The sequence below is a fragment of the Limulus polyphemus genome, unplaced genomic scaffold (genome assembly GCF_000517525.1).
Source record: "Limulus polyphemus unplaced genomic scaffold, Limulus_polyphemus-2.1.2 Scaffold2694, whole genome shotgun sequence".
Lineage (NCBI taxonomy): Eukaryota > Metazoa > Arthropoda > Merostomata > Xiphosura > Limulidae > Limulus > Limulus polyphemus.
Genome location: NW_013668304.1, coordinates 105,127 through 119,114, shown reverse-complemented (window position 1 = coordinate 119,114; position 13,988 = coordinate 105,127). Strand labels below are relative to the sequence as shown.

Below are 13,988 nucleotides of genomic sequence, written 5' to 3'. Positions count from 1 at the left end.
AACCAAAAACCCACTGAAATATTAGGTGGGTTTTTGGTCTTAGATGTTAAAATGTTTTTCATTCCTTCCAGAATTTCCGTCATGTCATTTTACTAGCACAAATCCGGCGCACAAAAGAGGCGTGAAAGGGAGGCTCGGCAAGAAAGGGAGAAGGAAGTGATCAGGGATTGTTGGACATCATTTGAGGTTGGCTTCCAGTACGATCAGCAGCATACAGATCCAGTACATAGGCCTACCCCAGCAGGCTCAGTTAATACCAACACCATTGGAAATTATGATCATGACAGTAGGCTTGACATAGAAGATCAACATGAACTGCTAGCTAGGCCAGAAAGCCCAGAAACACAGAAGCATGTGCAGAGACGGCCCAAGAAGGCCACATGAGCCAGCATTCAACAGAAAACAAGCCTAAAACATATGGGGTCGATATTGGACTTTGCCCATCAGACATTCCAACTAAAGAATATATAGAAGACATGATTCGGAAAAGGCCTCTGTCACACCCAAAATATTTCCCTAGTGATTTTACCGGACGAAAATTTCCAATGTCTGTTCTCAAAGTCAGAACAACAAATGGTGAAAGCGAGAGCAGACGATGGCTTGTATTCAGTCCTGGAAAACAGTCCTTATATTGCCTGCCTTGTAGGCTTTTCTCTCATACAGTGGGCTCACAACTGCAAAGGACACAGTCGATCATGGCATCCAAACAAGGCTGGGGTATAGAACAGAAATTGAAAAAGTTGTTTGACAGGTTGCCTCAACATGAAAGCAGTACAGCACAGTTATCTTGCAAGGCGTGAGTTGGAGAGGAGGTTAGAAAGTGATACTGGGATTGATGTGATGTCTCACAAAGTAATCATGAGCGAGACTGAGAAATGGCTAAATATACTTACGATGATAATTGATGTAGTAATTTTTCTTGGCCAAAGAGGACTTGCTTTCCGTGGCTCATCCCAGCGAATTGGCGACATTAATAATGGGCACTTCCTGGGGATCATTGAACTCCTGGCCAATTACGATTCAGTTCTAGCTGAACATGTTGCAAAGATATGAGCTTCGCAAGCAAAAGGTGAATGGCTTCAAGTTCACTATATCTCAGGAACATCTCAAATTGAATTCATCAGTAACTGTGCAGATTATGTTCGGAGTCACATTTTGGATGAAATAAGAGCCGAAAAATATTATTCAATCATGGTTGATTCTAGCCATGTGGAGCAGACAATGTTCCTCATTCGTTATTTGGCCAAGGATGATACCGAATTTGCAGTTCAAGAACGATTTTTAACCTTTGTTGATTATTGTAAGAATACGGGGGGCTGAATTAGCAAGTCTGATTATCGAAACACTCAAGCATTTTGGAATACCTATTAAAGATTGTCGTGGACAGGGTTATGATAATGCTCACAACATATCTGGCAAGTACAATGGTAGCCAACAGCACATACATGCTGTTAATCCACTGTGCATTTATTCTTCATGTGCCTGCTATTCACTAAACTTATGTGGAGCACATTTTGCATCATGTTGCACAGAGGCAGTTACATTTTTTGGAGTAGTGCAAACAGTTTACAATTTGTTTTCTTTCAGTCCTCAAAGAGTATGTGGGCAAATCCATCCATGCTTTGTCAGGTACTCGTTGGACAGACCGAGTGGCATGTGTGAGACCATTTGCAGCTTATTTTGCTGAAATACGACTTGCGCTAAAGAAACTTCTGTCTCTCAACCTCACGTCAAAAACCATTAATGAAGTTAATGGTGTAATCAAAAACGTGTCATCCTTCATTTGCATCCTTATGTCATCGATGTTGCTGAAGATTCTCGTACAGATCGACAGGAGAAATCGGATCATCCAGGCAAGAGATGCTACAGTGGATGTAGAGGTCTCAAATCTAGAGTCACTCCTTACTGATCTTGAAGATCTACGTGGGAAATGGCCACAGATGTTAAATTAAGCGAAACTGGTTGGTGAGGAAATCGAAATTGAACCCCATCTCCCATCAAAACGGAAAGTTAAAAAAAGAGCAAGACTTATTGTCATTGAGGAAGATGATGAACGAGGGAAGAACGTCCTAGAATATCCTTGTGATGGCTCTGATGAGCCTGAATCTGAATTCAAATGGAATGTCTTCTTTGTTGTCATTGATTCGGTGATTGACAGAGTGTCAAAGCAGTTTGATGCTGCAAACACAATTATTAGATTGTTCTGTATTCTGTGGCAGTATCGAAGCATGACAGAAGAGGAGCTCAAACTTGCATGCGCAAGATTAATGGACAAACACCCAGACGATCTCTCAGAATCCATGCAAGAGGAAATGGGGCACCTTAAGGTAATACATGCATCAAACTTTGGTGAAGATATGGGGCCATATCAACTTTTAAAAACAATAAAAAGGTACAAGTTAGATGGCATTTTTCCAAATCTATGTATTGCACTGCGAATATTTTGCACATTGCCTGTTAGAGTAGCATCTGCTGAGAGATCTTTCAGCATTGAGAGCGAACTTGCTGGGAGAATTGACTTCAGTGAAATAATAAAAACATTTGCTTTAAAAAAGGCATGTAAAACATGTTTCGTTTAGTTATCACAGTTCTGCATTACTGAACTCATTAAAGTAATCCTTGACAATGTGTTTAAACTTTCAATAAATTATCCAATTAAATGAACAGATGTTTACGTTTTTTCTTTCTCAAAATGATATTGTTGTTTGTTAAAGGCCTTTGCCCACGGAAAAATTTCACAAAGGTTTGTTTGTTTGAAGTTAAGCACAAAGCTACACAATGGGCTATCTGTGCTCTTCTCACCATCGAAACCCCGGATTCTAGCGTTGTAAGTCCGCAGACATACCGCTGTGCCACTGGGGGGCTTTTTCACAAAGGAAATCGGCAATTTAAGCCGTAACTTACTGGTATTAAGACTTAGTATATTGCTAAAATTACTAAAAAGTCTAGAGCTTCCCTCTTGGTCTCCCATCAGGGGCTCAGCTACTGGATCCCGCTGGGGACCCAGGGCGATTTCAGCCTCGGGGCCCACCGACGCTCTCGACGGCCCTGTCTCATATACTAGCCTAACCTGTTATCAGGTCTCTGCATGAAGTCAGTCCCCAGTATACACTCTTCTTCGATGCCCATTACCCACACATAATAATGTGTGTAACGAATTTGTTGTTATGTATTTATTTTAATATGAACGTTGTTTAGATTAAGTTTGTATGTAAAAACATGCCTAGCTTATAGTGTTAGAAATGTATTGGGAAACTCCCGCCTATTCTCCAAAGTTGTAGAAGATTCTTGAAAGTAAGAATCAATAATATAATTATATATGTAAACGTTTAAATATAGCTCAGTATTGTCATGTAATCTTAATTTTCTAGAAAACCTTCCCACGCTTATAAATACAACCAACGCGACGCGCCAAAGAGAGTGTCTATTAATAGTTCACTATAACCAGTGTGCTATAAACTTCGAAAGCTATAACTGTGATTTTTATAACGCTTATCAATCCGAAAACTTAAGATATTTGACAAGGAATATTTATAAATTTCGAATGTTACAAATCGTTTAACTTCAGTGGATTCTCATCGGACATTAGTATTTTTATGGAAACATTACCTAACTTCAACGGACCAACAATTCAGCGTGTGTGGCGAAGGACAAAGCTAACTAGCTTCCCGGTGAATCGTATCTATATCGACTTGAAATTAACTCGCTCACCGTGTACCCTCGATAAGATATCAAGGGAGTTCCAAACTAGAAAGAAGATTTTATATTGTTTGTGAAACTTTTGTTTATAAATCTTTGTTTGTAATAACTATTTGTAATAAGTGTTACTGTAAATTGTATTGTTGTGTGTATATTAAAACGTGTTTGCGTTAAAAACGAAAACGGCGTGTATCAATCTTGTTAGCAAATATCGTAAACTGATTGTATATCGGCTTTAATTTAACTACTAAATCCAAAGTACAATTTAACTACTAAATTTAAATTATCAGTTAACTCGGTTTCGGGCGATTTGAAATTTTAATATGTAACATGTGTAAAAAAGATCCTACAGTAAAGAAAACTTCCAATTTTGTTGGAGCTTTATGTCCATCTGCTGTTTTCATCAATCCCTATTCTTTCTTCATCTCTGGGGGTAATTCCCCATCTTCCATTAACAAATTAGCTAACTAATGAATGAATATTTGCTGTAAAATTCATGTCATTGCTGAATCTAAGTTTCAAATGGACGGCAACTGCCTGTTGTAGAAACCTACAAGTGTAGAGGACAACGTTTCGAAAGTCATCCCCCTTTCATCTTCAGGTCAGTGTGTGTGTGTGGTGTAGTTTGGTCTTTAAGTGTAGCTACCAGTTTGGCCACCAAATTTAATTTCTTTAAGTCGCAAGCTCAATCCTTTTTTGGTCGCACCGTTTTTCACACCTAAGATGTTTTTGATTAAATATCATGATTTTTTTTGTCAATACACACCAACAAACCACAGCAAGTAAGACTCGATAGTTACCCACATTAGCTTTAGTAGCGCAATTCTATTATTATTGGAACAGACCTTTATTTTACAGAATCGACCAATTTTTTAAAAATATATGGTGGTTGTTTTCCTCTCTAAAACAATTGTCTTTATTTTGAATACCAAAAAACTGAAAGTGGTCCGCTTTTAATGTTAGATGTTAACATTTCAGACTGATAGCTCACGTGACTTTTTGCGTAGGCGTGCGCAATTTTTTTTTTCAAAATTGAGCTGTTTTTGTGAATAACTTCGCACATGTGGATTATATAAGACCAAGTTTCACACGTAATTGTAGTTTATAAACATCTATCAGTGTACCAAAGTTGAAAAAAATCAACTGAAGTTAAGCATATATTTTTATCAAATAACTCTTCGTTGCGAAGAAGAAAAAAAAAGGAAGAAATTCAATCAAAATTGGAGATTTTATATCTCGTGTGTTTCTTAATTGATTGCTTTAAAATGTGGTATGTGAAATAATGGTTTACTATAACATTTTCACTTAAAATGTGGGATAGTTTGGATTATCATAGTCCAAGCTACAGAAAATGGAAAATTGCTAAACTATCACTCCTGTTAATAACATACAGTTTGTCGTGCAGGTTGTTTTGGCCACATGACACTCTATTGTGTGTCGTGATAATCAACTTGTTCAAAGTAATTCATTATGCGCGAAAGCTAACACAGATCCAAATATTTCACGAAAATACACCGATTCACTCTACCGTCTATAAAAAAAACCCTTCATTTTCTCAACTATCTTCTCGACATTTTGCTGACCCCGTATTTATAATTTACCCTCGAAGTCAAATCTTTAGAAATCTTTAGGCCTAATTTTGCGTCATCATTACGACATGCAGCTTTCTCTAGCCAACATCTAACATTATAAGTATAGCTTATGAGAATATACTTTGTTCTCTGTAAATTGAAAGCATTCATTTTCTGTGATTGTTAACTGTACCCATTATCAACTCAGTAGAAGATGTCTGTTTTGTGTTTAAAATCTGACACGCATGATACCCATGTTCATTGTAGTAACAGAAACATGATAAGATCATTATCATCACAATTTTTAGAACACCCACGAAGACTGTAAGCTCGAGTTAATCATTGAATGTTGGAAGTAATTAAATTTATTAACCCACTAATGCATCAGATAATTAATTCGTTTTCCCCCGATTATTACCCTTACATGTAAGATGTTATGTTTGTTGTGGCAATTAAATCTATTTCGGTCCTGGGGTAAATGGTATCTCCCATAAAATCTTCGTATGTATTGAACAATGACTGCCCGACAAAGTATCTAACCCCAGCCATGTCCCCTCCCAGAGTATTAGTATTATTAAGCGCGATATATATCGGTTAATCGACGTACATGTAAGGTTTGCTCATTACTTCATTTTCATTGAGTGGGTCTATGAACAAATTTCCTTTCGATTTACAATGGTGGGGACCTTAGGCTATATATTGTCATATTACAAAGTATTGGTCCTCAGTCATGCCTCTTCCGCATTATAGAGGTGCGATACTTAGTGAATTACCATACAAGTAAAGTGTGTCCTTTACTGCTTCACCCTGAGGTTGGGGTATGAGCAAATTCCTTTCATCTTCGCTAATGAGGACCTAACAGTACTCAAAGACTAAGTATTGATCCCAATTTAGCAAACTTTGTAATGAATTTATTTGGTTTATTAGCTCCACCACAGAAGGCAACAGAGGTCGTATTTGTCAGTAATATTTCTTGACAATGGCTGAATGGAGTTCGACGAAAGTTGATACACATTTGAACTATGATCTAACTTAGACGTTATTAGTTTTTAAAGGGTTAAGGTCAGAAAATCACCCAAAAAATCCCTATCTGTTAACATGGAGACCTATTTTTAACACTATTTCTGCTCTATAACTCAGTCAAAATGATTGGATATTAATGAAACCTGGTGGTCGTGTGTAGAATATTATTCCTCATTATCCTGCCAAAAAATGGTCTGTGACCGTTGATAACGACGGATATATGGACAGATTTTATTATTTGTTGAGGGCCGAATATGATCAACGAGGTATGCACTCAACTGAGTGTCACTCTAGTATGGTTTATCATGAATTTGTGATTGGTGTCAACTAGCTTTTCAATGAAATAATTCAGAGTTGGTTGTGAAAGGGGAGCAGATTTGATAACATTACGTCTGTAACTTTTTTCAATTTGCTTTGATTCGAACTCGGCCTGGTGAATTTTTTCCAGATTTGTTATGTTAAACACTGAAAATTGATACTACTCTACTGTATCTTTTACGGTAAAGTTTCACTAACCACGTAAAGCAACTAAAATGCCCAGTTTTGCTCCTTTTTCCGTAGAGTTCATTTGTGTTTGTAAAATGTGAGACCTAATCAGTTTTTATTTTAATTTGTCCTAAGTTTCATTTGTTGTTACTGTTATTCTTTGGTTTTTATTTTCCTTGCAAGGAATAGTCCAAACCTATTCTCTATCAATCACTGTTACATTAAAATTGTCAAATAGTTTTCTGATTAGTTTGGTTATATCAACTTTGTATTTATGTGCTGATGGTTGGTAGTAATAAACTTGACACTGCAAGCAGATCTACACAATTCCACACATTAAAACTTATGGACTTTTCTCTGCATTATTAAATCACAACAGGCTATATTTGGAAATTTGACGACTTGTAATTACAAAGCACGTGGTTTCAAGTCCATTCCAGTGAGTTTTTTCCTTGAAAATGTCTTTGCCTTCCAAGATGCGATCTCAAACACAAGTATGGTATATCTGGACTTATTCTTGGTGAAAAAAAAATTGTTTTCCAGTATGATACGGTGATCAAATTGTGAAGGGCTATTTTCGATATTGATCCATTAAACTAAAATAACTTAGTCGTCTTTTGTGTTAATTTATTCTCAAATAGGAATCTGTGAAACAGATTTCAAAATCTTCTTGGTCACCAGTATTATTAGTCTAAGACTGTTTAAGTAGTTAAATCATCACTAATTACAAACTTATCCCTCCAAAACCAAATTTAGTTTGCAATATTTACTGCTTAATGGTTGATTTTGCATTTTTCTATCCAGGAAAAAACATTATTATTCCAGTTAATGCAAAAAAAGAGGGTCTTTCTCTAGAGTTACCATGACCTAATCATTTACATTTGTTTTTACTTTGGGAACTTACATTTGCATAAATATTTCTGAAAAATGAAGGTAAATGCATATTGGACTTTAATATTCGCCGTTTACCCTACCGGAGTAGAAAGAAAAACTGACAATGTCATCTTTTAAACCTCCGTCTCTTGCTCTTTTTGAATCCTCCGAAAAGTATTCCAAGTAAATTTTGTAAGGTTTACGTTTTATTCACTTATGAATATAGAACTTTCTTCAATTTTGACCGTCTGTCAATTAAAACCAAACTTCTAGTAGTAAGAAATGTCAATAGTCCATCAGTGACCTTTGTCAGCCGTTCTTGAAGTCATGTCAACAGCAGCTGGGTGTTTATGAAATAAGCATATATTGTTATTATCGTTGTACTATAACTTCTTAGGAAGTGTTGCAACGACGATAGATGTACCATGTTTACGAACGATGCACAGATATTTAATTTAGCTGAAACTTACCGAGGGTTAAGTAAACGGATCATTTGAGTGTCTGTGGTATTACCAAATGTATCTTTACCAAGAAACCACGCCCACTGTCATGATCCAGTAAGTCTATTAGATACTTCAAAATTAAATTAAATAAAACTTAAATGAACGGGATTTATCTACCTTCCCCCAGAGCATGCGGTAAAGCTGATCCTGTCCCCTCAGAGCATGAGGTGAAGCTAATTCTGTCCCTCAGAGCATGAGGTGAAGCTGATCCTGTCCGCCTGCGTGGATCATACGAAAAATACTTCAAGTGCAAAAAGTTTCATACAGTGTCGAGATTATTGACATGGTTTTCCTTGGTTTAAATAATTCATATCTAAAAAAAAAAAAGTTGCCGGGCTGCTGCATACGCGAGGAACGGTTTAAGCTATCTCCAAAATTGTTGGAGCTACTGTCTTTGCTGTTACAAAATGAATATAATAAGTCATTCCCAACACTTAAAATCTCGCAGATGAACTGTTTCTACAGACACTACTACATCGGAATAACTTTGAAATACAATGAAACTGTAATTTGGGTGAAACGCAGGGTCAAATTAACTGTATCTTCTAATATAAGTCGTTCCGCCGAATTATTCTTTTATAGAGGCAGACTGCAGACATCCACACCGTGGTGTATTTAGTCCTGGTATGACAACACATTCATCAATCCAATAACAACGACAAAAGTAAACTCATCGGGAGACTTAAGTTATAAAACCGTAAAGCGGGCCTTTCTTTGACTATGAAACAAACTTTGGTTTGACGCTGTTTGAATCAGCATGACAAGCTTCCTTACATATTTCAGTAAGTCTACGAACAATGCCACTGAATTGACAGAAATCAGAAGACATTTATTTATATCTTTTTCTCCAGAGTAGGAAATAAAACTGATTAGATGCTCCGTTTTCATGAATCCTCTGAAACGTAATCCAAATGCAATTGAAACCTGTCAGTAAGTTTGAAGTCTTTTAGAGGTACGGGATTGTTAACAGCGCTCTTTTCGGTATTAATGATCCATATTTAAAACCCAACTTCCATCATAATAATGCTGCTTGCATCCGCGAGAGACCTTTTTTCCATATCCCATATTTTTGAAGTGAATAACTTACAGCTGATCGTCACTGTTTCAAAATGGGTATATAATAAGTCATTTCCAATACTTAAAATCTCGCACGTGAACTGTTTCTACAGGGACCACTGCATTGGAGTAACTTTGAAATGAAATGAAACTATAATTGGGGGAAATGTAGCTGTCTCTTCTAAAGTAAGTCGTTCTGCCGAATTACTTTATAGAGGCAGACCGCGGACATCCATATCTTGTTGTATTAGGTCTGGCAAAATAATAAACTTGGGGATATTTTACCGTTAACTCAGTAAATGAAACCAGTCAATACGAAACCTCAAAATATTTCATAATTATGAAAATCAGAAGAAACGATAGAGTTGAACCTCGCTTATAAACATTTCTTCTGTTTGCAGTGGTTATAAATTGTATACACTTTGTATGCAAACCACGTGACTTTTAACGTTGTTTAGGAATATAAAGCTGTCTATCCCGTAGTGAGGGTGTATAGCTAACTAATCCTTTTACTAACATTTTATTGTTTCAAATAATATCTTCAAGTTGAATCAGCAAATAACCTCGCCTTTTACATAAAGCTATTTTACATTATGAAACATTTATTCATTGATCGCCACTAGAAAATCTTCTCCTCCATATGAAATTGCACTTTCTCCCCCCCAAAACGAAAATTACAACTTTTCCCATTGCACCCGAATGCCACTAGTTTATGTTACGAAATTACAAAGGTCTTGCAGATTCCTTTACCTAAGGCATCCCGACCAACTGTGTCAATTTTCTTTGAGTCGTTGATGGTGTCTCTCTCTTTGAGTCAGGATCTAGCAGTCCTCTATGGTTTTTGTTGGGTGAAGTAGTTTCTTCCAGCATAATTGTTATCAGGAATATAAGACAAGCGTTCCATTGTAAATCATGGCCTCGTCATGTCAGATTCGTGTAATTCACTGTATACACTCAAACACATTTTTCGAATGTCAGAGACAAGAATATCTTGATGAAATAATAAAGCTTTGGCATAACGTAGTATATACAACCTGCAATCATACATTGTTGATTGAAATGTCAATTCCATTTCAGAGGTTGCCTCGCTGGCCACTGTTTACATTGAAGTAGTTCCCCTCAAACGCAGATCTCTTTTCTATGAAACACAAAAAGTTCTTCACTCACTCTTCTGTCACATAGAGGGTCAAGAAAATTCTTTCTATCCAACCTTAACAGCTGCAAGGAAGATCCACTGACTATTGAAGTAATTGGATATTTTGAGGAAATTTTACAAGTGTTTCAAGATTTGTTTTAATGTAAAAAGAGTTAAGAATAAAGTTAAAACAGTTTTCAAGTTTAAGTAGACATGGACATATAAAAAAAAGAGGTGGCAAGAAGACGCCTGTGTTGTGGAATAAGACTAGGAACTAAGAAACGCCGTCATGGACCTAGTTACATAAAGAGTGTTGCCTAGAAACGAAATGAGTGCACGAGCACCCGTGTCAGGTTGGTGGATTACTGACGCTAACCCCTTAGAACTAGGAAAGCTACGAAAAAGTTGTAGTTAACGGGCGAAAGCGGTACTTTAAAGTGATATCGCTTACAGGACATGGGTGTAGCAGTACAAGTAAATAGGTGACCAGCTAACTCAACCTAACAGTAACCAATTACTTGACAGTTGTGGTTATAGTTTTGGATTAGCCTGGGAAATTCCCCCAAAGCATCCAATAGGATGACAGGACTACTTGTGGGTAGTGCTGTGTACTATTTAGATGTTCGAGATAAAACCAAGAAATTTTGGTTTATAAACCCATGTATGGGGCTGAAAAATCAGTTTCTTCAGGATTCGGAAAGTTCCTCCAGAGCTCTGAAACTTCCACTGGCAGTTGAAAGCATGAAGGTATCCAACATCAATAGATTCCCAAATCCAACCCCGTTGTAAGTAGAATTTATAGTCTTCCTCTTAATCAGTTAATGTAATACTCTAAAGAACATTATGTTCAAGTGTATCTGTGTGTATTAATAGAAAGTTTGTATTAATGGTGTTTATAAGTATCTAAATTATTAACAGTGTTTGAAAAGTATTTAATGTTTAACGAAGTTTTGCTTTGTATCGGATATTAATGGAAAATGATTAATAAATGCTATTATAATTGTTTACTGCTGGTCTGGGATTCTCTTTATACTAACTAAATTACCTCGAGTTAGCGACTTGTGGCTCCACTCGTCACGACGAATCCTCCAATAAATAAATTTGGTGTAACGAGTAGTTTTAATTGAAACTCCAACAATTAAGCCCACGAGGGCGCTACTCCTTACACTATTATTTTCGTTTACTGGCATAATTATCCACTTGGAATGAGCAATTTCTTGGCCTTGATGCCACTTTGGATGATTGGATATTTTGAAATTATTCACGGCATATAAACCGATGCTGATTTGGGTATTTATTGTTTGTGCAATATTTAATCCTATACCAATTACTTTTCTGGTTATAAGTTCAACACCACTGAAATCCTCAAAGTCACATATTACAGGTTTCGTACACTAGGGTCTCCTAGGCCTAGCCTTGTGAAGCAATAGGCAAGAACTGCAGTTAGAATTTCAGCAAATATTTTGGTGATTGAGGAGCTGGTGTAATAGTAAATTCTCCCTGTGACGGATTTATTATTATACAATTATTTTAATATTGATGTTTGTTTAAATTAAATTTATATTTACAAATGTAAATAACTTATACTGTTAAATATGTATTGCAAAACTCCCCCTATTCTCTAAAGTTGTAAAAGATTCTCGAGTGTAAGAATCAACAATATATGTGTGAACGTAAACTCTAGTGTAGCGTGTTAGTATTGTCACGTAATCTGTTTGTTTGAAGTTAAGCACAAAGCTACACAATGGGCTATCTGTGCTCTGCCCACAACGGGTATCGAAACCCGGTTTCTAGCGTTGTAAGTCCGCAGACATACCGCTGAGCCACTAGGGGGCCACATCTATAAATATAACCAACGCAACAGTGCAAAAGAAAAAAGTATGTATTATTGATTTGCTAAAGTTGGTGTACTAAATTCATAATCTATAACTGTGATTAACGCTTATTAATCAGGAAACTTCAGATGATTGACCAGGAACGTTTATAAATTCCGAATGTTACAAATCATTTAACTTCACTAGATTCTCATTGGACATTAGTACTTTTACGATAACATTATATAACTTCATCGTGGAAACTCAGCGTGTGGCTGGTGAATAAGGAAGGACAAAGCTGGCTAGCTCCCCGTACCTACATCAGCTCGTAATTAACACGCTCATGGTGAACCCTCGATACCATATCAAGGAATTTCCAGACTAGAAAGAAAACTTTATGTTGCTTGTAAGTTTGTAAATTTTTTTATATAAATCATTGTGTGTAATAACTATTTGTATTTGTAAATTGTAGTGTTGTTTGTATATTAAAACATATTTGTATAAAATAAAGAAAACTGTGTGTATCAATCTTGTTGGCAAATATCAAAAATTTGATATATTATATCGGCAAATATTTAACTACTAAAGTTAAATTATCAGTTAGGTTGGTTTCAGACCATTCGAAATTGTAATACATAACACCTTTCCTCTGTAAAATTTATCTGTCGTAGTGGCTGAATGAAATTTACTAAGAAATTTTCCACTAGCAAAATGTTTCTCCTTTAGGATATTTCATCAGATGAGAACAAATATCTCGAGGTACAATTGCTCCCTAAAACTGCAAAGAAGAAGATCAGGGCTGTATAGAATTTCTAAGAGAATATTGTCTGCATAAGGTGGCATTGTAGAAAGACTTAATAACATTTGTGGCACAAAAATGTGCTGTGGTAAGTAGATGATCCTCAATGCTTTTGTGGACATATCTTGCATAATAATGAGTCGGCATTCCAAACCCAAGTCCATAATCTTGTGTTGCATTAAACGTGCCACATGTGGACGTGCATTGTCGTCGAGAAGAAGAACACCACAGTTCGAAATGAATTACTCCTTTGATGTCCCACCAAACGCAAAGCATCATTTTTTGCGGATGGAGTCCAGGTTTTGGGGTCAGAAGTGGTTTTTGTCTAGGACATTGTTTTTGGCGTTTAATATTCGTATAGAGAATTCATTTTTCAGCGCTGGTGACAATTCTGTTCAAAATTGATTCACGTGCATTACGCGCCAGAAGAGACGGAGCAACGTTCACACGTTGGGAACAGTGATCATCGGAGAGTTCGTGAAGCTCCCAAACACCTTTTTTATGGAGTTTTCCCATATACTTTAGATATTTATGTATTGTTTCATGAGAGACATGCAATTTCAGGGCCATTTCACGAGTGCGGTGCTTTGAGTTAGACTCAACAAGCGTCTTCAGAGCATCAATACCAATTCCAACATGTCGGCCCCTATCATCAGAGTTTTTAAGACTAAAGTCACCTAAACGAAATTTGCTGAACCATTGTTGACACTTACGAACGAACTTCCAAAACATTTCCATAAACTTCTTTGATATTCTTTGTGGCTACAGAGGCATTGTTTCCCTTCTTGTATTCAAACAGTATTATATGCCGAAGGTGTGTCTCGTCGTGTGCAAGCACTATAAAGGATTAGAGTATACTGTTACGTCTCCGTTCGTTAATTGATTTTCCGTAACTTCGTTCCGACGAAACTTTAGCGACACAAGTCCTTTCTTAAATAAAACTGGTTTATTCTTTCCGAATACAACTTTACGATACACTTAATTTCAACAGTCGCGCTATAATTCTCAACGAACGTCTCACGTGCTCGA

General features: G+C 36.5%; 1 protein-coding gene across 1 annotated transcript; it reads left to right on the top strand.

The window, feature by feature from the left end:
• The first annotated feature begins 1,191 nt into the window (after window positions 1–1,191).
• On the top strand, window positions 1,192–2,579 carry LOC106467655. The gene is made up of 3 exons (XM_013928027.1): window positions 1,192–1,300; window positions 1,588–1,874; window positions 2,043–2,579. The coding sequence occupies exons 1-3, from the start codon at window positions 1,192–1,194 to the stop codon at window positions 2,577–2,579; spliced, it is 933 nt and encodes a 310-aa protein (XP_013783481.1).
• Window positions 2,580–13,988: the final 11,409 nt, after the last annotated feature.

Bases quoted from the DNA above. Each gene is read 5' to 3' on its own strand.
- LOC106467655 (XM_013928027.1), top strand. From the start codon at position 1,192: ATGGTTGATTCTAGCCATGTGGAGCAGACAATGTTCCTCATTCGTTAT. The intron at 1,301-1,587 runs GTAAGAATACGG...GTTTTCTTTCAG, and splicing joins TTTAACCTTTGTTGATTATT to TCCTCAAAGAGTATGTGGGC. The intron at 1,875-2,042 runs GTAGAGGTCTCA...ATTGTCATTGAG, and splicing joins CAAGAGATGCTACAGTGGAT to GAAGATGATGAACGAGGGAA.